The following is a 27,349-nucleotide window of genomic DNA, read 5'->3' on the forward strand; positions in this document are numbered from 1 at the left end:
CACACAAACTAATAACTGTCTACCCCACAAAGATCTCCAAATACAGCCCCTCCTATCCATTCTTCTGTTGTTAACTTAATTCAGATCCTCATTTGTCCCCTAAACCACTGTAATTATCTCTAAACAGGAAATCTCTCTTAGTTTTGCTCCCTAATCTAGGTCCATGTTGCTACTATTTGGCTCTTTCCAAACACAAATCTGCTTTATATATCTCCATCCTGATTTACAGCTCTTCAGAGGTTGCATGTCACCTGTGGCACAGAATCCAAACATCCGGGTCATTTGGTCCCTACCAGTCTTTCCAACTCATCTCCCGTCCTTTCTAGATGCACAGGCAGAAGCTGGGCTAAAGCCACACTGATCACGATTCTGACTAACCTATGCTGAGTGTTCCTACATGCCTCTCACATGACCTGATCCCTCTGATGTGAATACAATATTCTCTGATCTACTAGGCAGAGCCTTTCTTCAATATACATCTCATCAGAGATGTTTTTCTCTATCAAGTCTTTCTTGAATGAGCCAAGCAGTGTTTGGTATCTCCTCTGTGTCATCCCAGATCCTAGGAGTTATTTTCTTAGACTCGGTAAGGTCTGAAAAGCAATGATCTGTTTCCATGTCTATTTTTCCTATTGGACAGGGATCTTCTTGAAGGATGGGATTCCATATTATTTGTCTTTGTTTTCCCAGCTCATACATCATAGTAAATAAATGATCAACAATTTCTTATTAGATGGATGAATGGATGGATAGATGGATGCATCTCCCCTCATGCACGTTAGCACTGATAAATTCAGCCTTATCTTCCAGAAACAGCAAACTCTTTTACCTCTCAATAGGTATTCTTCTGGATTTTCCATCCTTCATCTGACAACTTGAACCCCACCAACCTACATCTGAATAGTTTTCTTCAAGACTCAACTCAAATGAGTTGCTTCTTTCATTTTCCTTTCACAATATTTTGTATGTACTGTACTATAAAAAGCTTTCAATTACAATAACAGTAGTTATTAATTTAAATCTGTGTTTCCTTCCATGACTTTCAGTTCTTCAAGACTGCTGCTTAAATTTCTTATTCATAGGAGTATTCCCAACACAAAAGCTAGCACAGGGTAGATAGCAGTACAAGACAGTAAATGTTTGCTGAATTAATTCATGAAGGTGTGCTTGAATGTATGAGATGAAATCATATATTTGCAAGTTCTTTGAAACCGGAAAAGCCCAAGACAAATGTTAGGTAATGTTATCATCTGGATCACACCCACGTATCATATCCTTTTCTCTGCTTCTTAGTCCTTTCTTCCCAGAGAGCTCACAGGCCCGTGTCTAAATTATCACTTCACACAGATTTCCTTGCTCCAACTCAGAATGCATTTTGACATTAAACTAAACCCCTCAGCTCTTGGATAAAGATCTAGAATATAAAGAGGTTTGAAAAACAGAATCAATCGTCTTGCGTTTCAGTACTGGCCTTAAAAACATACATACGTGATAACCATATTCTGAAAATAAAGACAGCCAGATGGTGTCAGAGAACTGTTTTCTTAGCTAATAGCGATATATTTGTCATCGATGTATGCCTGTTCCTTATAAAGAGAGAATCTGTTTACTGGTTGAGGAGCAAACAGAAGAAATGATATAATATAAATAACAAGAATAAATACTTGATACGAATATCTCATCTTCCTCTTGGGAAATTCCAGGATATTTTACAGATAACATTTGTGATCAACATTATTGACCTTGAAGAAGGGACTTTCTCCAGTGTGAAACGCAGCAGCTCTTCTGCGTCTCACAATCACCACACTATTTAGGGCAAGAGGTGAAAGATATTTACCTCAAAGGCTGGGGAAGACTGGAATAAGAAAGAATGTAATTATTCATGGAAATAGACTATATGGCAACCCACTCCAGTATTCTTGCCTGGAAAATCCCATGGACAGAGGAGCCTGGTGGGCCATAGTTCATGGGGTCACAAAGAGTCGGACACGACGGAGTGACTAACACACATAGAATATGGAATGAGGAAAACTGGCTAAAGTTGACACCTTCGCTCTTGTAAGAAGTGCTATGAGATCACTGATGACCGGGAGGGGCAGGACCTCTGTTTAAGCCTCATCTGAAAGACGTCAAGCAGAGTATATTTTTCCCTGGTACCATTTTGACATCTGGGGTCAACCCTTTCTCCAAGCGGAAAAAAAAAGTCACATGCATAAATGCAGCTTCAGTAGCATCCTGACAGTCCCTGGAAGTCATCCAGCTGATTGTCAGTTGAGTGTAGTTAAGTCACCTTGTTAGAGATTCTGTATGCTGGGTGAGATGCTTTTATGATGGGGTGTATTTCTCCATAGGGAAGTGCTGTGGTAGGGAATGTGGTGGTGGAAGTGGGTGGGTGCTCTCATCACAAAAGGAGCAGTGTGGTGTAAGACCAGGACATCTGAAGACGAATACAAATTGTTCTTATTCACCAGCTGCTCATTTCAGAAGTTAAGGACTCCCAGACTTTTCTGAGACTTAGTTTCTTCATCTATAAAATGAGGACAATCACTGAGGGTGGGGCCCTCATGATGGGATTAATGCTCTTCTAAGAAGAGACACCAGAAAACTTGTGAGAATGTGGCTGTCTGCAAGCCAGAAAGATAGCTCTCACCAGACCTGACCATGCTGATACCCTGATCTCAGATTTCTAGCCTCCAAACTATAAAAAACAATATATGTCTATTGTGTAAGCCAAAAAAGAATAAAAATAAAATGGGATGCTCATACTTTTCTCATGTAGTTTTTGTAAGAATTAAATGATATGGGGCCAAGTGCCTGAGGATTATTGTTTTATTTTCTTGCTTCACCTGCTTCTCCATCCTATCACCTCATTAATATCTAATCCCAAACTCTTTTTTTCTTTTTTTTTTTTTGTAGGGCTCTCTTCTGAAAAGTATGTATGACCACTGACACTATTTTTTCCCATAGATTTTATACTGTGTTCCCTTCTTTAATAGGGAGAAATTAAGTGAACTCATTTCTTAGTTGCCTTCACACTAATGTTCAGTTATCTAGGCTGGGTCACATCACCAGCTGTCACTAATCATAATATTGGGTTGGCCAAAAACTTCGTTTGTGATTTTTTCCATAACATTTTATGGAACGAACTTTTTGGCCAACTCAATATATGCGTGTATATGTGTGTGCAAGGCTTCTCCGGTGGCTCAGTGGCAAAGAAAATTCAGGTTAGATCCCTGGGTTGGGAAGATCCCCTGGATCTGGCAACCCACTGGAAATGACAAGCCACTCCAGTATTCTTGCCTGGGAAATCCCATGGACAGAACAGTCTGGTGGGCTACAGTCCAGGGTTTGCAAAAGAGTCGGACACAACTTAGCGACTAGACTAAACTAGAGACATGTGTGTATGTGTGTGTGTGTGTGTATATATATATACATACATATATATATATGTATGTGTATATATATATATATATATATATATATATATCCTGGCTTTTTAATGACAGCAAATTTGTCTATCTCCTTTTTTAACTTCATTTACCCAATGTCTAAAACATGAGCCTAATTGCTTCTTTTCTGAAGTCTTCTCTCCCCTCTACATTACTGTGAAATTTTTAATGGTGTTTTACAGAAGGACCATTTCCCTTAAGTTGTACTCCTTTCTAATTCCCAGGATTACATTTGACACTTACATGTGTAGATGAATCTTACTGAACGTATTCATCTTCCTCTAGAAACTTACCATGCCATTTTTCAGATGACATTTACAATCCAGGCAGGATTTATATGTAACTGATGTCTGGAGGTCTGGATGCCTGCATTCCCCATCCCTCCCTGAGATAAAGCTTTTGGAAGACCACATACAGGAGGATCACGCAGGGTCTCATGGGCCACTGTAAGGCCTTGGCTCTTTCTCAAGGAAAATGAGGAGCTGTTGGTGGGTTGTGAGCAGAAGAGAGACCTGATTTGACTTAGTTGTGAAGACAGACTTTGGTGGTTGTAATTGAATAGACAGTAACAGAGCGAAGGAAGAGAAACAAGGAGAGTGTTTGAGGATTTATTGCAAGGATCCTGCAAAAGATGATGGAGTTTTGGATCAAGAGGGCAGCAGGGAAGGTTGCGACGTATCTGGATTCTGGTCATATTTCGAAAGTCAAGCCATAAGTCTATTTGATGGGCTAGATGTAGAGGGTTTTACAGGAAGAAAGAGCAAAAAATCCCAAGGTTGTTGGTCTGAGCAGTGGATGGATGCAGTTGCTATCAATTTAGACAAGGCAGTGTGCTGCAGCAACTGGTTTGGGGTGGGACATGAGGGATTTAGTTCAAGGCATGTTAAACTTGAGTTGTCTATTAGACATCCAAGTAGAGATGGCAAGCAGGCAATTAGACATGCAAATCTGAACTTTGGGAGAAAGGACCTCACCATGGAAGACCCTTAATATGTGACCTTTAATATTTGTGAGAGGCTTAGACAAACCTCAGGTTCTAAGCAATAGTCATGATTAATAGAGCTTCTCCTTCTCTGACCATATCACTGGAAATATCCAGAATGACATAATGGTCAAATCCTGTCTATTATATGCAGTGATTGAAGACCTCCACAAAATAATCCTTTCTTATTTGGGGAGTACATTTCTCATTTTTCAAGTGCAGTTTGAAGGTACAGTGGGGAGGGAATTACATTTTAAAATAAAAATTAAAAAACATGATGCACATACAAAGTCAATGCAATTCTGGAAAATGTCCTTTGAGGATAAACTATTTAGCCATCAGAGATGTCACATAGTATGATGATTAAGGAAGTAGATTCTAGCCTCAAAATGAATTTACATTCCAGCACATCACCTTGCATATCTAATCTCTATGCCCCAGTTTCCTCATCTATAAACCTGAGACCAGATGGGATTATAGAGAATATTAAGTGAGATCATAAATAAAAAGCACATAGCACAATGCCAGAAGCATAGTAAGTTCTTATACTTGTTGGCTATGATGATAATAAGCAAATTTATTTTTCAGTTGGAACTAAGACTGAAAGATTTTCTTATAGCTTTTCATTTACCATGGATATAGACTTACTATATCACTTAAATTCTTAGAAAACTGAGTCTCAAGGAATTTAGGCCTAAAGAAGCAAAAAGACATTGCAATCAGAAATAAGAGTCTGATCCAACCTGTTATGGGCAACTCCATTGCCTTTCTTGACTCCCCACCCTGACCCACCCTGGTATTTTGCCCATATTGGTAATCAACAAATGGCAGTTAACAAACCAAATGAACTTCCTCAAAAGGAAAAAAAAATACTAAACTTATGTCTTCCCCCTTATGTTAATTGTGTATATTTCATTTTTAAGCATGATTCTTTGGGGAAAACAGAATATGTTTACTATAGAAAAACACATATTCTTTTAGCCGAGTAATTTTGGAAGCAAAAATGGTCTCCATGGTAAGAAGAAAGAAAAGGAGTAGTATTAATAGAAGGTGGCACCGAGCTAATGTGCATTTTATAGTATAAAGGAAAGAGTTTTTTTAGCCTCCCTGCCTAAAACAACATCATGAACTAGAAGTTATGCTAAATTGGTGAAGAGAATAAAAAGGAACCAACTACAGTATGATTGCTCAGAATCAGAGTCAAGAGCCAGCTACCAGGAAGCAGCTCGGGACAGCAGAATCCCCTCACTCATGGACACAGAGGCTTAACTGGTCCTCCCAGGGTTTGGAAGAGAGGCTCTGAAAATACTTCTGACCTCTTAGAAGCAGACTTATAGACATATAATAGTGCTTTAATCCTGGCATCCTGATATTGCCAAAGTAATAGAATATCAGAATGGAAAAAAGTCTAATAAGACAATGATTATCTGATGTTCCACTTCTTCTCCAGGCCAGCTTTGGATCCTGAACAACCTCTTCTTTTCTCTTAACTCCCTTCACGCACTGTTTAACGAGGCTTTTTTCCCTTCTTATTTTTTTCCATATGGTCTCCTGGTAGGATCCTTCCTTTCTTCATCCTCCTTCCCTCCCTCCCTTCTTTCCTTCCTTCCTTTCTCTCTTCCTTTTTCTCTTTCTTTCTTCTTTCTGTTTTTGAATCTCTGCAGTGATACTTTAGGGATTAACTTTCAGCTCAGTTCAGTCGCTCACTCGTGTCCAACTCTTTGCGACCCTATGAACTGCAGCACACCAAGCTTTCCTATCCATCACCAATTTCCGGACCTTACTCAAACTCATGTCTATTGAGTCAGTGATGCCATCCAACCATTTCAACCTTTGTCGTCCCCTTCTCCTCCCACCTTCAATCTTTCCGAGCATCAGGGTCTTTTCCAATGAGCCAGTTCTTTGCATCAGGTGGCCAAAGTTTTGCAGTTTCAGCTTCAGCATCAGTCCTTCCAATAAATATTCAGGACTGATTTCCTTTAGGATGGAGTGGTTGGATCTCCTTGCTGTCCAAGGGATTCTCAAGTCTTCTCCAATACCACAGTTCAAAAGCATCAATTCTTCGGCACTCAGTTTTCTTTATAGTCCAACTCTCACATCCATACATGACCACTGGAAAAATCATAGCTTTCATTAGACGGACCTTTGTCAGAAAAGTAATGTCTCTACTTTTTAATATGCTGTTGAGGTTGGTCATAGCATTTCTTCCAAGGAGCAAGCATCTTTTAATTTCATGGGTGCAGTCACCATCTGCAGTGATTTTGAAGCCCAAAAAGATAAAGTCTGTTACTGTTTCCATCGTTTCCCCATCAATTTGCCATGAAGTGATGGGACCAGATACCATGATCTTAGTTTTCTGAATGTTGAGTTTTAAGCCAACTTTTTCCATTCTCCTCATTCACTTTCATCTAGAGGCTCTTTAGTTCTTCTTTGCTTTCTGCCATAAGGATGGTGATATCTGCATATCTGAGGTTGATATTTCTCCTGGAAATCTTGACTCCAGCTTGTGCTTCATCCAGCCTGGCATTTTGCATGATGTGCTCCGCATATAAGTTAAATAAGCAGTGTGACAATATACAGCCTGACATACTCCTTTCCCAATTTGAAACCAGTCTGTTGTTCCATGTCCAGTTCTAACTGTTGCTTCTTGACCTGCATACAGAATTCTCAGGAGGCAGGTCAGGTGGTCTGGTATTCTCATCTCCTGAAGAATTTTCCAGTCTGTTGTGATCACACAATCAAAGGCTTTGACATAGTCAATAAAGCAGAAGTAGATGTTTTTCTGAAACGCTCTTGCTTTTTTGATGATCCAAAGGATGTTGGCAATTTGATGTCTGGTTCCTCTGCCTTTTCTAAATCTAGCTTGAACATCTGAAAGTTCATAGTTCACATACTGTTGAAGCCTGGCTTAGAGAATTTTGAACATTACTTTTCCTAGCGTGTGAGATGAGTGCAATTGTGCAGTAGTTTGAACACTCCTTGGCATTGCCTTTCTTTGGGGTTGGAATCAAAACTAACTTTTTCCAGTCCTGTGGCCACTGCTGAGTTTTCCAAATTTGTTAGCATATTGAGTGCAGCACTTTCACAGCATCATCTTTCAAGATTTGAAATAGCTCAACTGGCATTCTGTCACCTCCACTAGCTTTGTTTGTAGTGATGCTTCCTAAGGCCCACTTGACTTTGCATTCCAGGATGTCTGATACTAGGTGAGTGATCACACCATCGTGATTATCTGGGTCATAAAGATCTTTTTTGTATAGTTCTTCTGTGAATTCTTGCCACCTCTTCTTAATATCTTCTGCTTCTGTTAGGTCCATACCATTCCTGTCCTTTATTGAGCACATCTTTGCCTGAAATGTTCCTTTGGTATCTCTAATTTTCTTGAAGAGATCTCTAGTTTTTCCCATTCTATTGTTTTCCTCTATTTCTTTGCATTGATCACTGAGGAAGGCATTCTTTTCTCTCCTTGCTATTCTTTGGAATTCTGCATTCAGATGGGTATATCTTTCCTTTTCTCCTTTGCCTTTAAGCTTCTCTTCTTTTCTCAGCCTCCTCAGACAACCACTTTACCTTTTAGCATTTCTTTTTCTTGGGGATAGTCTTGATCACTACCTCCTATGCAATGTCATGAAGTTTTCTGTCCATAGTTCTTCAGGAACTCTATCAGATCTAATCTCTTGAATCTGTTTGTCACTTCCACTGTATAATCATAAGAGATTTTTTTAGGTCATACCTGAATGGTCTAGTGGTTTTCCCTGCTTTCTTCTATTTAAGTCTGAATTTGTCAATAAAGAGTTCATGATCTGAGCCACAATCAGCTCCTGGTCTTGTTTTTGCTGACTGTATAGAGCTTCTCCATCTTTGGCCACAAAGAATATAATCAATCTGATTTCAGTATTGACCATCTGGTGATGTTCATGTGTAGAGTCTTCATGTGTGTTGTTGGAAGAGGGTGTTTGCTATGATCAGTGCATTCTCTTGGCAAAACTCTGTTAGCCTTTGCCCTGCTTAATTTTGTACTCCAAGGCCAAATTTGCCTGTTACTCCAGGTATCTCTTGACTTTCTACTGTTGCATTCCAGGGGTTAACTTTATGTATCCTTTTTATCTGTTAGAGTTTAAATCTCTTGAGATAATCTACTCTTGTTCCAGACTTAACTTTTCTGTCTGAAGCCTGCACTTATCCTATATTTTTCTCCTTTTTTGTTCATTTACATAGTCTTACAAAGAGTGATATTTTTGCTATGATCTCTACTGAAGTGAGAAGATACCCATAAAATTAGCATAAAATAATAAATTCTATTTAAAAAATAAACACACCAGAACATAAATATCTATAGGAGCATTGCCCCTTAAAAAAAATTGCACTGATATTCACATAGCCTTTGGGATTAATTTTAGAACCACTTTATGATCGTCACAAGAAAATCACCCTGTTGCCTTACCTTGGCTTCATGTTTTATCCAGATCAGTATTACTCACCTAATTCTCCAGTCCTGGCCAAATTTCCTTTTTGATAGTTTTCATAGTTCATATCAGTCCCACTAAGGATTTTCAAAAGAATATAGAGCCTACCCTGAAGACAATTCTGGAAAAGAATTACAACATTGTTTTTGAGATGGCAGTATAATTAAAATGTCTATAGTTTTGAAGTCCTTGAGATGAGAAAACTCCCTTTTGGATGAGAATGTTCCCTAATTTCTGGGCTTTCCTGGTGGCTCAGACAGTGGGGAAAAGAAAAAAAGAAAACTGCCTGCAATGCAGGAGACCCAGATTCAATCCCTGGGCTGGGAAGATGCCCTGGAGAAGGGAATGGCAACCCACTCCAATATTCTTGCCTGGAGAATTTCATCGACAGAGGAGCCTGGTGGTCACATTCCATCAGGTCGCAAAAGGTTGGACACAACTGAGCAACTAGCACTTTTACTTCACTTTTTAAATTTCTAGTAACAATTGAACTTAACATTTTAGAGTTAGATCCTAAAAGCCAACTCCAAAATTCTTTCACTTGATTTCAACTATATTCCAGTACATAGTATGCTTAACACTTTTAATGTGTATGTGTGGAAAACATGGTCTTGATAGTAACAATATGTCTGTCTTCTTGTCTCTAGGACTATCCTGGATAAGAAGGAACTACTGGAGTTTGCTCAGCTTGGCTGTTACTTGGAATATGATCTCTTTGGTACTGAACTTTTCCATTATCAATTCAACCCAGATATTGACATGCCCAATGATAATAAAAGAATTAAAAGGTAAATATGATGAAATCTCTCATAGCATTTCCTTTTATCATTTCTTCCGGACTTTCATATCTGGGTAGGAATTAGTAAAGATTCAGGAAACAATAAGCAGGCGGAACCAGAGACTTGCAAGGGAAAATATATCAATGCTGTTTCAGGAAGCAAATCTCTATATATTATTTCAAGGAGAAAATGAGTCAAGCTAAGTAGGTAAAAGCTTAGCAGAGCCTTAGAAGTTCAGTGCAGATGGGCAGCTGATAAGAAACACAGATAATACTCAATCTCTGCTCTGACAGTAAAAGAACAAAAGACATTTCCCTGTTTTTATTCCTAATGAAGTAAGCTGTTTCTCAGGTTGATCACACCAAAGTCCTAACCTCCTGCAATGAATTTTTGAAATGTTTATTTAAAATATTCACTAAAGAGGTAATTGCAACTGAAAGGCTATAAGGTCAAACATTATATAAAGTCCAACCTCTCAAAATTGTTCAATATTTGTGAGGGAAAACAAATACTTGTACAAGTCATTTTCTGCACTCAAGTGGAAATTTTTGAGAGTCGAGACTAGATGGTTACCTGGTTTGCCTTGGTTACCTGGTGATATGAAGAATGAATGCACCAAGTTAGGGAACTTGGGAGGTGAAATAGATTTGGGATCAGCAGGATGACTTTAGTTTGAGAATACAGTGTTGCTATCCCATGGGGCCATGGGAAAAGCTCAGGACAGAGACTTGGACATGCAGCTAGACACTGTTGGTTTGCATGTGACAGTCAGTAGCGGGGGAATGAATGAGATCACTCCAAGAAGCAAACGAGGACAGAACCCTGGTGACCACCCACATTTAAGGGATGAACTCAGAAACCAGTCCCTCAAGGACAGGTTGAGAAATCTTCAAAGCATTAAGAATATCAGGGAAATGCATTGTTATGGAAGTTGGTGGAGAAGGATACTTAAAGCAGAAGGACTCGAACCCTTGTACTAAGTGGCAGATACCAAGAGAGATAAGCACGGAAAAGTATCCATTGGATTTCACCATCAGGAAGTTTTCATTTCACAGTCAGTAAGTGCAGCCTTGGCAGAAAAGACTTGAGGAAAGACTACAAGGTGAGTAAGAGGACAGAGAATATGGAAGCGACTCTTTCAAAACACTTGGTAGTAAAGTGAAGCAAGGTTGTACAGCTAGAGCTAGAAGACCAGACAGGGGACTTCCCTAGTGGTCCAGTGTCTAAGACTGCATGCTGTCAATGCAGGGGGCCCAGTTCAGTTCCTGGTCGGAGAACTAGATCCCACATGTTGCAACTAAGAATTTGCATGCAACAACTAAGACCCGGCACAGTCAAGTAGATAAGTAAATAAATATTAAAAAAAAAAAAAAAGACCAGACAGGGCCAAAGAAAGGGTTTGTTAGGAGACTGAGAGGATGAATCCAGAGACTTGGCGCTTATTCTATAGGGTTGGTATAGAATGTATATGAAATAAAGCATGCAGTTTTTAGCTGAGTGTCTGGGGTATACTATGAAGTGATCAGTCAATGTTAACGTAAAAATATCTGGACAGATAAGAGATATAGAGCAAGACTCCTGAGGAGACAAAGAGATGGAATTTGGGCAGCAAATAGAAGGTTCATTAAATCAACCATAGGCTGATTCATGTTGATGTATGGCAGAAACCAACACAACATTGTAAAGCAATTATCCTTCAATTAAAAATAAACCAATATTTTTAGAAAAGGAGGTATGCTATTTCCATAGAAAGGAGAGGAGGCGAGGCAGGTAATGGAGCGAGTGCAGATCAACGTCTTGGTGAAAGGGACAGAACACTGAGGACAGATGGTCCCATTTGATCTCGAAAGCTCCTGCGAAAGAGATATGGTCATCTCCTGTGAAGGAAGGAATAGATTCAGGGTAGGACCTTGTATAGGAGGATGAAGGCTGGGAGTGGATGGGGAGTGAATGAGAGAGATACTGGCTCAGGACATGTTGTATGGAAGACCCAGTGGAGGCCAGAGATCATTACTGCATGACTGTCTATTAGCACCAAGCTGCATAATTTGGTGGTTATTTTCCTAAAAAAGATGTTTTGTGTTTTGGTAGTAGGGCCAAAACAGTTTTGTGAGTAGAAGTAATAAATGTAAACAGAGAGAAGGTTGGGATTCTGTCTGAAGAACGTGCTTGATATCCAAAGGGGACAAGGGCAGGGTTCAGATGAGGGTCATGAGGTCCAAGCTGGAGGGAAGAAAGTATAGAGAGAGATGGAAAGAGATATCTAGCAGTAACATAGCAGGGGTAAATCCCTGGATGCTTTAATGAAGTGAGCGAATACAGAATGTGGAAGAGGGTGAGCAAAAAAGTAGAAAGATGCAACTCGTGGTCAGGGTGGAAAACAGAAGGCTGAGCAGAGAAGAAGTTCTCCATGATGACAAAAGCAGAAGAGCGTTTTGAGTGTAGAAAACTCATTGGAATGGGAGCAAGCCAAATTGGAGTAAAGAAGTGATGTCCAGAAAACGTGAGGCTTGAGCGGCACATGAACTACTGTGACCATATGTACATATGTACACTGGGGTATGGGGAAGGCCCAACAGCTTTAGGGTCTTTCCCCTGGGCAGTTGATCTTTACATGTGTGTCTTCTGCTGTCCCGTGAACTGACATACCTCCTTGATGAGCTCATTAATTAAAATACCTTCTAGTTTAATATCATTAGAGAAAGATAGTTGAGCAATGTCACTGTGGTTACCAAAACATGAGACCCTCACTCTACATCCTTAAACTGCCTTGAGTGCCCTGACTAGTATCACTAGGTCTTTTTTTTTTTTCCAACTACTCAAACCAATTCTTTGATGAACAGATTTATTGTTTGTTTTATAATTTAAATTTACTTGCCCAGTAATACCATTCAATATTGGCAAACCATACTAGCTTGAACTCAGAGGTGAATATTCTCTGGAATTTAAGATGAGCCTGTGTGGTAGATCTTTCTCATCTTTCATGATCTCAAAATCATGACTTCCTGATGAATGCCCTAAACACCTATTTTACAACTCATCTTGGAAATAGGAAGCTTGCTCCCAGGGTTCGCCTCCTTTCTCTAAGCCCCCTTGTGGCAGTGAGGTGTATCTTTTCTACCCCTATGCTTTGCATAAGGCTCCTAGACTTTCTGGAATAAAAGAGGGGATCCACAGAGGGAGATCGATGGAGATATGAGCTTTCATTGTGCCAACTGTAAACATTCTAGATGTATGGAACTACATAAAAATTTTATGTATATATACACATCTGCGTTTGTGTATATCTATGTGTCGGTATAAGTACGTATCTTTAATCTCTTGTAAATTATAAGTCATACAGAGTGAAGTAAGTCGAAAAACAAACGTCATGTATTAACGCATACATGTGAAATCTAGAAAAATGGTATGCTGCTGCTGCTGCTAAGTCACTTCAGTCGTGTCCAACTCTGTGCGACCCCATAGACAGCAGCCCACCAGGCTCCCCCGTCCCTGGGATTCTCCAGGCAAGAACACTGGAGTGGATTGCCATTTCCTTCTCCAATGCATGAAAGTGAAAAGTGAAAGTGAAGTCGCTCAGCTGTGTCCGACCCTCAGCGACCCCATGGACTGCAGCCTTCCAGGCTCCTCCGTCCATGGGATTTTCCAAGCAAGAGTACTGGAGGTATAGATTATCTTATTTGTAAAGCAGAAATAGAGACACAGATGTAGAGAACAAACGTATGAATACCAAGGGGGGAAGGGAGGATGGCATGAAGTGGGAGATTGGGATTGACATACATACACTACTATGCATAAAATAGATAACTAATGAGACCCTACTGTATAGCACGTGGAACTCTACCCAGTGCTCTGTGGTGACCTAAATGGGAAGGAAGTCCAAAAAAGGGGATAAATGCACAGGTATGGCTGATTTGCTTTGCTGTACAGTAGAAATTAATACATTGTAAAGCAATTATACTCCACCAGAAATTAATTTTTTTAAAAGTCATGCATTAAGTCACTGGACTCCAGTACAGCTCAGGGTGATTATTAAATGACCGTTGGGGTTGTGTACGCCCTAGTTTATTTCCTTGTCCCCACCTCTCGGGTGCTTGGTTTTCATCAGTCATCAGCAGTCCTTCTCTGAGCTTCAGGAACCATAAAACTTTGACGTGAACAGAGAAGCATGCTTCTGCCTACCTCTGGTTTTCAGCACCAGAAATTCTGTGTCTAACACCTGTTTTCAATCTTCTGCTCCATTTCTCAAATCTTATTATATCTCTGCCTTTTCACACTTTGTAGTCTCTCTCTAATATTTGTTTGTAAAACACTAACTCATTTGTATTTCTATAATTACTGTGATTTTTTGTCTTCTCGTCTGTAGTGGTTTCTTCCTTCTGGCAGCCTCTAACTACTGTTCTGCTACACAATGGCACAGCATGTGAGATGATCCCTTATTTTAGGAGCAACCAGGCAGCTTTCTTGATAGTCAAGATAAAATTATGTTTCTAGAACCAGAACATTCTCTTTCTCATGAGATAACTAGTCTTCAGTTTCTTGACTTACTGAGTTCTAACGGTTCCCATTTTCAAATGAGTATCTTTCCTTGCTACTGTGAAATTGAGTAACTTTGTGTTCCAGGATATGACTCAGGCCTCTTACAGGTATCTGTTTATCTATACGATATGCCTCTGTAGTAATAAGATATCATTTTTTCACAGACAAGGAAAAGAGACAAAAATGTTCTGAAACGCTCAGAAAATACATGGGGGAAAGTATACCTTAAAATTTCCTGTAATGGGAAATTCCCTTTAAATTGTGGATCCGGGTTTGTCACCCTAAGTTTCAGCATTATGCATGCATCTGTGAAATATTTCTCTTCCTTCATAAATGATGATAGAGCTGTCTTAGATAATTCCCTTAAAGAGAGGTTGTTCCAAAAGCAACTTTAGATCAGAACTTTTGTACATTATACAAATTTTAAAGACCAACAAACCAATGCCCTACCCCTATATAGGTGGAGGTAAGGGTACACGGAATACAGAGGTGGGGGATTAAAAGGTACAAATATTAACTATAAAATAAGCTACAAGGAATATAGTCAATATTTTATAGTAACTATACACAGAGTATAATCTTTAAAACTTCTGAATCACTGTACTATATACCTGTAACTTACATACCATTGTACATCAACTATCCTTCAATAAAAAAAAAAGAAGCAAATAATGATGATGGCACAGATAACACTCCAAGTATTTTTAGGACACACTTGGGGTACATGTGGTAGGACTGAAGATTTCTAGATGAAACAGCCAGGTTGGCTTTTTTCTGGCATCCCTTTAAGTGTAATTTGTTTTAAAATGTATATTCTCATACAGAATAGGTAACTAATGAGAACCTACAGTTTGGCTCAGAGAACCACACTGAAAGCTCTGTGGTGACCTAAATGGGAAGGAAATCCAGAAAAGAGGGGATATATGTATACACGTGGCTGATTCACTTTGCTGAACAGCAGAAACTAACACAGCATTGTAAAGCTGCTATACTCCAATAAAAATTCATAAGAATAAAATAAAATGCACATTCTCAGAAGGCAAAGCTTTGTGTTCAAGTGTGTTGTTGTGGCGACCCAAATTTTGCTTACTGTTGTTGTTGTTGTTTGGTTGTTAAGTCACATCTGACTCTTTTGAGACCCAATGGACTCTAGCCTGCCAGGCTCCTGGCATGAAGCCATGGGATTTTCCAAGCAAGAAAACTAAAGTGGGTTGCCATCTCCTTCTCCAGGGGATCTTCTGAGACCAGGGATCAAACCCCCATCTCCTGTACTAGCAGGCAGATTCTTTACCACTGAGCCACCAGGGAAGCCCTTTGCTTACTGTAGTATTTATTAAATATGACATGCACTAGAATGCCAAGAAGCACTATCGAAGCAAAAAGGATACCTTTCAAATAATTAGCCCTTGGAGGAAAGTGCTGCCCATCTATCTAGATCCACTGGGGAATTTAGGGGCCAACAAGATAATATAGAAAAGGTCAGAGAACAGCCAGGGTCTCCAAGCTGCATGTCTTGCCCTCAGAGACCCATAGAAGTCACGTCAGACACTGCCCAGCGTCCAGACATCCACAGATGGTGGCTGTCACGAGGGGACTGACTCACACTATGGATTACAGCACTTAACAAAGCAAACAGGATTAGATGTTTAGACAATAGGCAGAAAGTGGTTCTATAGTTCACTGACTATAAATTTAAAGGAACAGTTCATTATTTATAGCAATCTTATTGACATAGAAGGAAGATAGAGCAAATTTTTATTGGTCAATTTAATCCAACGCTCCCACACTACTACTAAGTCAAAAGACCCATCAGCTTCAAAAGGACTAACGCAGAGGGACTGAAACTGACCTTTTAAAAATGATGATTGATCTAAAATATGACACGTATGAACTATAGCTACAAAACAGAAACAGGCTCACAGACATAGAGAACAGACTGATGGTGGCCAAGGAAGGGGAGCGGGGGCCGGGGAGGACCGGGAGTTTTGGATTAGCAGATGTGCAAACTTCTAGAAACAGGATGGGTAAACAAGGTCTGCTGTGTAACACAGGGAGCAATACTCAATATCCTGTGATAAAGCATCATGGAAAAGAATGTGAAAAAGAATATATATGTATAATGGAGTCATTTTGCTATACAGCAGAAATGAACACAAATTGTAAAGCAACTCTACTTCAATAAAATTAATTTAGAAAAATGACAACCAAGGGATTTCCCTGGCCCAGTGGCTAAGACTCCGTGCTCCCAGTGCAGGAGGCCCAGGTTTGATCCCTGGTCAGGAAACTAGATCCCCCATGCCACTACTAAAGATCCTACATGTTACAATTAAGACCCAGTGCAGCCAAATAAATAATAAAATAAATAAATATTTTTTAAAGATGTCTACTGCATCACATGCCCTTCATTTTAAAACCAACCACTTTTAGTTTCAGAACATTTTACTTGTACGAAGATTCCTATCGTTTTACTATTTTAATCCCAAATAGTCACTGATTTTACTTGCTAGAAAACAAAAATAGGAGAGACAGAGAGACTGAGATCTGAAGAATGGGTTCACTAAGTGAGGTATTTTAGAATGGAGAGCTGGATACAAATTCAGGATAAAGTTATTTAATGAAATGCTAAAATGGCCGTTTATTCAAACTGGCACATCTGATTAGAAGCTATCTTTAATGCAGGCTTGCCAGGCATCATCATAAATATCACAGGCTAGGAATTTATGTGTGCATGGAATAAAAATCCTCTTCCTAGTACGACAGGATAATATCTTTAGCATCACCACGCAATATTTATTAAGGGTGTTTTCGCAATGGAAGATGGTATCTTTACGACAACACAATAGGTTTATGAGTAGGAAAAAGTTTAAAGCATTCTGAATGTTGTAAACGTGAAACCAGTGCCATATAATGAATTACCATTTTTTCACAGGGTGCGACTTCTGGTGGATGAGGGCTACGAGGACCGAATTCTGATGGCACATGACATACATACGAAGAATCGGCTGACGAAATATGGAGGTCACGGCTATTCCCACATCCTTACCAACATTGTTCCTAAAATGTTGCTGAGGGGGATAACTGAGGGTGCACTTGATAAGATACTGATCGAGAACCCCAAGCAATGGCTAACTTTCAAATAGGATGGTTGTTACGAATTCACACCTTGAATGTAAAGCTTGCCCGGGAACAGAGTGATTTCAAACCCACTGTGAGATATTAATCAGATCCACAAAGGACTAATGACAGAATATTTCCTTTTTATGAGAAGTAGGAGACTTTTGCCTTCTCAGAAACTGGTTATTCCATCTGTACCTTTAGGGAGTTGCGGAGCCTAATTAAGCCCTATTGTTTTTCCTTCACAAAATAAATACAAAAGTAGCCATTTCCAAATGATGATTTACAGTTTAGATCCCCTGAGTAGAGTTTTGCTTCCTTTTGTTTTGTTTTCTTAATCCATCAGCAGCACTCCTTGAGAAAATTTAAACTGTTTTTAGTTAAATTACCCCCATCTGGAGGAATCTAATGTTTCTTGTAAAATTGATGATTCTACTAATTATCCTGCTGTTCTTTAATTAATGCTTAATGAATAATATCCCACTTTAAAATAGCTTCTGCAGCAAAGGAAGCTAAATTTTGAGACATTTAACAATACTGTAATACAATAACCAATTCACAACAGTAAAAATATTGTGGAAGGTTAATTATATCTGTTCACCTATCTTCATATACTTAAAATAAATCAGTTTTGTTGCCTGTGCCTTTCTGGTATCCAGTTTTCCTATATTTTCTTGTGATTTGAAAAATTTATATAGGGGGATATGAACACACAGCATAGTATTCTGTTATAAAAATTCAATCATAAAAGTCAAAATATATTACATAATATAGTTTAATGAATCATTACATTTATAATAACAAAGGCCACAATTTAATTAATAATATAGAATGCAAAAAAAGAGAGAAATGTTTGCCTTATATATATATATTCCCTTTATTTTCTTTACCTTTCATTTGTCTTTCCTTGAGCCTGAACGGGAAATAATGCTTATTTATCTGAAGAAAAGGTCAGATCTATTAGAAATGACAGTCTGATTCTAGAGCCAAATTTTTAAAAGGTACCCAGACCTGATGTTTAGTGTAAATAAAACATTTTTTGAAACTCTTAGTTGATACATACTGCTGTTTATAAACTAATCTTTTGGTTGAATCCTTCACTCTACTATTTGCTACCTAAAAAAGAAAAGTCTCCAAACCCTTACTGCTAATTCCTCTTCGATAAATACATATTGTTAAATGGAAATAAAATCCACTGCAACTCCTTTATAATTTATCTTACATATTAGAAAGGCCAAATAGAGTTAGTCATTAGTGTTGATAAAGGGGCTAAGTGTTGCTAATCATGTAAACCACGAGAGTTACTCAGACCAAGGCATTTAAACCAAGCAAACAGCACTTGCAGATGGGAACACCAGGCGTAACTCATTCAGAAAGTTGAGGTTCGTGAAATAAAAGGTATTTCTGTGGATCAAGGATGATCAAGCTTTCTGTGTATTAGAACAGAAAGCACCCAAGAGGAAGGAGCCAGGAGAGCAAACTAATTCCTTTAAATGAACAAATGCAAATGCCCTTCACCAGTAAAAGAGACAGATTTTTCAGTCTCTGTTTTTGAAATCTAGTTGTCAAAGAGTCTTCAAAGGCAACTGAGAGTGGAACAGATTTTTCATTGTAATAGTGGAAGTGGTCTGAGATTTAGGATATATCAACATGCATTTCAAATCTTTCTTAGAATAAAGAAATGGCTTTTGGCAGTGTATTTTAAACAGAGAGGATTTGCACTGCTCTCAAAATCTACCTTACTGTCAGCTTCAGGCCACTTGAGAAAAAAAAAAAATTGATCACTCAAATGCATATGATTCATAAACACTGCAAAGGACAGCTACTTCATCTCTGCAGTCCCAACAGTAACAGTCACAGAATGCAGTGAAAGTATTGATTGGCATATGGTAATAAGGAAGCCATAGGCTTAACTTACAGACATGTGATTTCTGGGGCATTTTAACCTGATAAAATTTAATTTTCTGGATCACTCTTAGAAGTCTGATTTTGCTACGGCATATATTTTTGTCTTCCAAAATATATTTCAATCCAAAATAAGTGAAGTAATTTATGCAAGTTTGTGTTTGTGCCTACATGTACATATTTTTAAATTAAATTTTTGGGTCTATATAGCCACTGTGCCTACGGTCTGAAGCCATATATATATTTCATCTAACATATATATATATATACATACACATATATATATGTAGCAGGTATTTGTATAAAATATATACACTTTGTTGTCATATTAGTTATATGTGAAATGGTTTGTTTTGAAATAACCTCAGGCCACGACCTGTTGTAACTATTTGAAGGCCTTATTTAGTGTTCCCTCGGTGATGCATGCAGCAGTGCAAATTAAACCTATGTGCATTGGGTTATGAATAATCTTTTGTTTCAAAGAAGGCAAAAGCCTCTGTCTGATTTAACACCAAAGAATAAATTTCTCTGACTTGTCCAAGTAAACCTAAACACATTCTATTGACAAACCGGACACAGGGGATTTTTCTAAATACCATACATAATTACACGTTTACACACTTAGAGGGTAATCCTATGATACACGTTCAATCTCTATTTTTAAGGACTATCACCCAAAAAGAAAAGAAGATTCCTAAGTCAAAGGAAATGTGGAAAATGACCATAGGCTTGGGAATTCCCTCAAATCCAGAAAATTCCAGGTTAAGGCTTGAAGTTGAATCATTCCCAGGTCTAAGCTAAAGTTAACAAGAATACAAGGCAAACAATTTCTTTGGGGACAAAGCAGCATTGTGTCAATGAGACCCTCTCCTGCAGGGTAAAAGTCATTCTTCTCCACACTGTAAATGGACCCCGAGTTTCATAATTAGCAGATAAACTCACAGGAACCAAAGCTGACATATGGATAAAAGCAGTGAGATCACAGTACACCAAAGTATCATATATATCGAAGAAATAATTCAGTGTCTTAGATTTTTCTATAAAAATTTGTGATCTATATATAGGACTTCATTCACATGGACACTAACAATAAGGAGTATTTGCTTTGGCGGTAGTGGATCACACATCTGCTTATCTTGATTTTAATATATTTTTTTTACATCATGTTCTGAGTACACAGATGTGAGTCAGGTAGCATTTGAATCCCCCACATCATATACACAGCTGAGGTGCCCCGCATCCAGCATCCCCCGGGGTCCTCGGTTCACTGACGTTAGCCACATGAATCCAAGGTCTGAACTCAGAGCAAAAAGCTTAGTTTTTGCACAATCAGTCAGCATAGATAATAAATCCAGAAAATGTGCTGTATTTGTTGTTGTTGCCTCCGTGGGCTTTCCCGCCATCTAACTTGATGTAGACTTCATCTCCTGGCTCCAGATGAAGGACCACACTGTTACTCGCGTAGTCGTAATTCTGATCTGCATCTTGGGCAATTGCGCTGGCGCGCACCTGTGTGAAACAGACAAGAATTAGAATCTGCAAAAGAGATTTTCTTTTTTTTTTTTTTTGCCATTCACACAGCACCATAAATAGACTGGCCATCAGGGCCCTGAATTTAGCACAGCCAAGTCCACCTTGGCCTTGGGGCTTTATGAGGATATCTTTGCAACGATTTCAACTACGCTATTAGAAAACAGAAAATATTGCTTTTCTGATGGTCATTGTAGCAGTCTTTTTTTTTTTTTTCAACTATATGTGGTAAACAATGCATACCAATCTCTTCTCTTCCTAAATCAGGACTTTTCTAATTCGTTATATCTCTATACCCAATCACTTCCTGAAATGGCAGTTGTTTTTTGCATTTTAATTTAAACCAAGCAGCAGTATTCTAACCAGTTGTCTATGAGTACAGAAGTTCAAACCAAACTTCAGTTGGTCCCTCTGATGATTAGAAAACTGAGATTCATGGTATGTACAGACTCAGAGAAATCTGACTCTTCTAACTCTACTATCCAGAAAGAAGAAAAGAAGAAATCTTTTTGATTTGGGGCTTTCAAAATCTAATTCAAGGAAAAGCCTCTGTACCTGAATCAAACATTATTGGTTTAAAAGTTTTCGTAGCTCTTATTTCTATTTGTGCCTTTTTATCACTTACTTGTGTACACTTAAACTATTTACTTTCAATACATCTAAAACTTACAGAAGGAACAACATTCCCATGATTTGATGTCTCTAAAATTTCTAGAATTTTTGAATGATCTCATGGAATACCCTTTTATATTTAGGTGATTCTAAATGTGTGGTTTGCTCTGAGGATGGAGGTTTGCTTATATTCCACTCAGGTTGAGCCTGTGATCTCATTAGAGAGCTGACAGACACTTGCAAACAGTCCAATTCCCCATCATATCAAGTAATATGGACATTCTGTCACATTCTCAACTCCAATTAGGCTTCACATTCATTTAGTTGTATTTTGAGTCTACCTTGGAAAAAAAATTTTTCAATAGGCAGACTTGTACTTGATTTATTTCAGTAAAACATCTACTTTGTGGCTTGTTTCTATTCCACTGTAATGATATTTCCCCAAATAACACAGCGAGTGATTTAGTGGTTTTGTAAACCTGTACTATGTAATAATGCATGACTTGGGGTGCAATATGTGGGATTTTATCACTTGGCAAAATGAGAGAAATGAGACATAAGTCAAGCATTTCCATTCCTTTCTTTCAAAATTTAAATGATAGGTTTTCAAATTAAATTTTCATGTGGTATGTTCTCACAGTAATGCTGAAATGTTAAAAAAGGAGAAGGCTCTTTGACACTGCTGAACTTGTAATTCGAGTAGTATTTTAAGCATTTCTTTCTGGATATCATATGGCAAAAGGAGAAAAGGGCTTAAAGATTTAGAATCATTTAACACTGTGCTAATTGACACTAATATAGTGAAAGCAATATATAATTATGCTGAGAAGCACTGATTCAAATGTATACACCACTTAATGAAGTCATCTGTTTTGAACATTAATAAAAATACAACTTAATGTCATAATATTTCTTAGAAATTAATCCATTAGATTATAGGAGTTAGATGCTTTGATTCACTAATTTCATCTAGTCATTACATTCCCAGGAGAAAATAATCTACAAGGAGGAGAGCATTCTTAGGACTTGATTTTTTTTTTTAATGTGTGGATTTTTAATGAGAAAAATTAAAATACAAAATAATAGCTAGCCATATTAGTAATATATGAATTATCAATCTATAATAGGTTTCTCTCCTAATAACCAGCCACACATTTTTATTTAGCACTTTAGGTATTTAGTATGAAATTCTATGGGTATTGTGCTCTAACACTGTTTTCTTCATGAGGGCATTTGAGAATTGGGATGATCAAAATCAGTTGATTTAGAGATAACAGTCTTAAACACATAAATAAGGCAATTTTGTTCTATTGCATTATGGGGTCTAACCACAAACCCATGTAAATGTTACCATTTTTATTCAGTAGGTGTTACCATGAAAATCTGCAAATGCATTAGGGTGATCCCACAGACTGGAAGGTTACCCAGGTTACCCTTACAGTTTTCACTTCCTTTGTTGGATAAAGCCAGTGTGATTGCTTTTTAATGAAAGTGATTCTCTAAGATTTTAACCTGTACTGTACCATAATACTCTCCCAATTAAATACATGCCATATTCTAGTGTACTTTGCTGGATTTTTGTATGCCTGCTCACCTGAACATACTATGAAGGTATAATGGAACTTGAAATTTCAAGCTCTAGTATCCAGCCCAGTAACTTCCAACAATTCTTCCTTTAAGCCATCAAACTATTGAGGAAAGTGATGTATCTACCCTGGAGACTATTTTCAGGTTCCAAAATGTATACTGATTTCAGCATTTTCTCTGAGAGTTTGATCCATTCTTTTCTTTGCCCCATATACCCATTTCTACCTAAATGTACTCTAATATCTTTTCATCTTATAAGTTAACTATTTAGATTCTGCTGATCTTTAGTGCATGTTTCACAGCCTCTAAAAAGATAATTAATTTGATACTTCATGAATCTTGCTAATAAATTAATACCAGTCCACAAACTGTCCATTATTTCCAATATATCTCATATTTACTGGTGTCATGACTAATAAATTCATAGAGTAAAAATGGATCTTTAATTATTTTATAGTTCTTATCTTAAGCCAGTTTTATTTTTTATTACAGTAGCTTATTATTTTTTTTTCTTTCCAGAAAATTAGAGTAGCTTATTATAGTGGTATTATAGTGACTGGATTCAAATAGCTGCATTTTTTATTCAGGATACAAACTTAAAAAAAAAATTCCTGTCTCTGTTAAAGCTATTTGAGTCCAACTTTTGCCTTTAATATGCACTGTCATGGGCTTTTAACACATGTAAGATTAAATTTAGGTTGATGGTTTCATGGGGAATATGAGAATCATGGTCCTTTTAGTTCTCGGTTTGTGAGGATATAATAGGTTATGTTGCCTTAGCATTATCTTATTAGTGAGGGTTTATCATTAGAGACAATATTTATGGTAACATTTGCTAATTTAATTAATTGCTACTGATGCTCTCATAATTTCATTTTCATTGTACTTCTGTGGAATCATAAACAAAAGGTTAAGTGGTGTATCAGGTTAATTTACTGGCCTTTGATGTTTCCATCTGTGATTCTGCATTCAAACACAAAGCATAAATAAAATGGCTCTCATATGGTTACGGTCCAGAGGCATTCCTCTATCCTAGAGTGAACTGCTTTTTTAGTTTAATTTTTTGTGCTTCTCAAATCTGCTTAATCCATAGAACATTACACTGACATGGATCTCTTGAGTTTCTGTTTTATGAAAACAAATTAGGTCAGCTCAGAAGAGGGTACTGCTGTCTAAGAAGTGATCAGACAAGAATAAAATTGAAAATCAAGGATCAACTCTTTCTTTAATATTAATTTAAAAAAGATTTTGAAAGATTTGTCATTTGTAATGCCTGCAGACCAGACTTTACAAAATAGTTCTATTCTGGAGATAGAATTTCTTAACACTAATATTGTAATAACCATTTTGCAAAACAGTCCTTGCTGAACTCAAAATATATTGTTTGCTACAGTATTTGTTTTTCTGAATAACTTGTTGCTCACCTTTTATAGAAGCAGCAGCTTAATAATGCCAATGAAAAGCATTATACATTATCAGGTCAGCTGTTTTGCCTTTTTTTTTTTTTCTGATCCTCACAGAATGCATATCCTAGGATGATACAAAGAAACCTTCTACACTCCAAACAATGAAATAATTTTAAAAAACAAACTGCGCATAGAACACATATATGGCATGGTTTTCCTGGAATCTAAATCTGGCCTCAGCGTCAACATTTAACCTAATTTAAATGTACTGCTCCCCAGCTTTTCATGCAATTGCAATTTCCAGAGACTTAAAGATGTGTGCTTTTATACTCTGGCTGAAACAACTTGAATCTTTTTTTTAATTTGAATTAATACCTCTAAAAACAATCTCTTCAGCCTGACAGTATTTGCTAGACTTAATCTTTGAGTCAGAAGGCAGCCAAAATGTAAATAAATGGGTGCCTCATCACTGCCTACTGAGGGGCTGTTCACAAATCATTTTGTAAGGGTGACACAATAGCTCTATTTTGGTTACAATGAGTCATGCCATTTTTAGCCATTTACCTATAACGAAGCCACTGCTCTGTGAATAATTTTTATTTATGTTAATATTATTTTCATGTATAATAACTATAATAAACAACCCTGTCAGTGCCTCCTGGTGGCCATTTTTCCTCTTTTTTGTTCTATCCGACCTTAGGGTCCCTTAAGCCATTTACTTCCGAATTCCTTTAGAAGTGAGGGGTGATAGGAATGAGAACGAAAGGATATTCCGCCCTTTCTCTTATTTATTTAGAGCATTTGTGTTTCACTTTGGAAGAATTCTGACACTGTGAATTGTGTGTTTGGAATAAATTCTGGTTTAATGTGGCTTAATAGAAACCAGGGTTACAGCTAGAAAGGTCTCAATTCAAGGGCCAAGCGACCTGAAGCCTGAGAATCCTTGTTATATCCCAGTTGGCCCTCGCAGGGTCATGGGGAGCCGGGTGGAGGGGGGACTCTGTGCCACCCGAGAAGCAAAGTTCAACCCAAGAACTCAGCCCAGACTGCAGGCTGCAAGGCCTCCCTCAGCGGCTGCTGATTTACCGTGTGCTGAGGGTCTGATTACACCCTGAGGTAGATACAAATATGATTTTCTTCCCCTGACTAAGAGATCAGACACACTTCGGTTTTGCAATGACTGCGAATTTCTCAAGGCATCGGGAAAGTGGCCCCAGCCTAACACCGCAGACCGGTGGCCCTTGGAGCAGCGCGCCAACGGCTTGGCTCTGGGGAGCAAGTCGTCTGGCCGAGGGCTAACCTGAGGCTATTTCACAGTCCAGGCCAAGGCCACCGCTGCTCGCGAGGGAAAGGTTGGGTTGGAGAGACCCTCACGAAGGCGCCCTGGGGCTCGCTGGCAGGGAGGCTCATCGCCCCGGGGTTGGGTTGGGCCACCAGCTTCCTGACCACCCGCATGTGCCTCCTCCGGCTCCAGCCAGTGGAGTTTGGGCTGTGTGTTTGGGAGCGTGTTTTATGGCACAAACCCAGGATTCTCAACTTTTCCTTTTGTTAGCAGCACTTATTGCCTCTCCCCCTTCTTCCGCTGAAATCTAAACCAGAGTTTTGCATCTCGAATTTGACTACTTGTGAGTTTATCTGGGCCTGGCGACCGCGGATCCCGTGGTCCTGCCTTGGCCCGGGGTGCGCCCTGGGCTCGGACTCAGTCCTCCGCGCCCCTTCAATTTTTTCCTTTGGGCCCAGGTCTTTCTCCCTCGGGTTTGTCACGCTGGCACGCCCACTTCTGGCTCCCCTAGCCCTCCCAATTCCCGGCAAAACCTGACAGTGACCCCACGCTGGTGAGCATCCCACAGCCGGGGCGCGCGGTGGGGGGAGGGGGCGTGTCGCTTTCTCCTCCGGGACTGCCCGAGGTGCACGAACTGTCCCGGACCGAATCCTGCTTCCCGCTTCTTAGGGTCCCGCGCACCGAGCGCAGGTGCCCGGGCTCGGGAGCCACCCTCGCCCGCCTCCGGGCGCTCTTCGGCGTACGACCCCCGCCTCCCCAGGGTGGAGACAGCATTCTCCCTCGCTCGAAGCTCCCGGGAGCGGGAGCTGCCGCGCCCTTCCTCCGAGGGCTCCCACCCCCCATTTCCGGGGTCTCCTCCCTCTTGCCTGCACCTTCCCGCGCGCCCTCCCCGCCCTACGCCTGCTCTCACCTGGTTGTTTTTGCAGAGATCAGCCCACATGCTGGTGCCATCCCCTCCTCGCATCAGAACGTGGTAGGTGAAGAAGTAGATACCCGGGATGGAGCAGGTGAACTTGCCCGTGGTGGGATCGTAGTGGTTCCCGAGGTTGGTGACCACGTCGTCGAACTTGAGCACCTCGTAGCCTTCGTGCTGCCGCTTGAGGCCGGCGTAGAAGGCGATCTTGGGCACCGTGCTGTAGGTGGCGGCGCTGATGGCCCCGGCTGCGTTCAGGCCCGGCGCCCCCGGCGGGCCCGGCAGGCCTTGGCGGCCGGGCTCGCCCTTCTCGCCCGGGGGGCCCACGGGGCCCGGCGGCCCGGGCTCACCCGGGGGTCCCCGCGGGCCCGCCTTCCCCGGCCTGCCGGCCTCGCCTTTGGGGCCCTGGATGAAGGTGGGCAGGGACTGCATGAGGCCGCGGTCGGGCGTGGCGGCCGTGCTGGGCGCCTTGGTGCCCCCATAGGGGTCGCAGACCATGCGGCAGGTGCCCAGCATCTCGTAGTGCGCCGACGTGCCGGCCGAGCTCACCAGCACCGGGATGAGGATCACCAGCAGCAGCACCATCACCACCCCCAGCGCCCCGGCTGCAATCAGGCGCCTCCTGCTGCCCACCAGCCGGCTCAGCGCGGGGCGATCCTCTTGTCTGCTTTTGGACAAAATTTTGAAGGTTGGGCGGGGACCTCCTCAGAGCCGAAAACAACCCCCTGCGAACCCCAGGTCCCCTGGGCGGGCGCGAGCCGGCCGCTCCTCGCGGGCTCTGGCTC

General features: G+C 39.9%; 2 protein-coding genes across 6 annotated transcripts in view; one reads left to right on the forward strand and one right to left on the reverse strand.

The window, feature by feature from the left end:
* The window catches only part of PTER (phosphotriesterase related), an 80,168-nt gene extending 62,185 nt beyond the window's left edge, over positions 1-17,983 (forward strand). For all 5 annotated transcript variants that reach the window (XM_069546450.1, XM_069546447.1, XM_069546448.1 and 2 more), the window contains 2 exons: positions 9,545-9,685; positions 17,145-17,983. In XM_069546450.1, the coding sequence (XP_069402551.1) occupies positions 9,545-9,685; positions 17,145-17,355 (352 nt within the window). In that variant the 3' untranslated portion in view covers positions 17,356-17,983. The remainder of the gene's footprint in view (positions 1-9,544; positions 9,686-17,144) is intronic.
* A 2,489-nt stretch (positions 17,984-20,472) lies between these two features.
* C1QL3 (complement C1q like 3) lies at positions 20,473-27,149 on the reverse strand. The gene is made up of 2 exons (XM_069546452.1): positions 26,562-27,149; positions 20,473-20,743 (listed from the first exon to the last, which is right to left on the reverse strand). Exons 1-2 carry the CDS (start codon positions 27,147-27,149, stop codon positions 20,564-20,566), a joined length of 768 nt encoding a protein of 255 aa, XP_069402553.1. The 3' UTR covers positions 20,473-20,563.
* Positions 27,150-27,349: the final 200 nt, after the last annotated feature.

This window comes from Ovis canadensis, chromosome 13, assembly GCF_042477335.2.
Source record: "Ovis canadensis isolate MfBH-ARS-UI-01 breed Bighorn chromosome 13, ARS-UI_OviCan_v2, whole genome shotgun sequence".
In the NCBI taxonomy this organism is placed as follows: domain Eukaryota; kingdom Metazoa; phylum Chordata; class Mammalia; order Artiodactyla; family Bovidae; genus Ovis; species Ovis canadensis.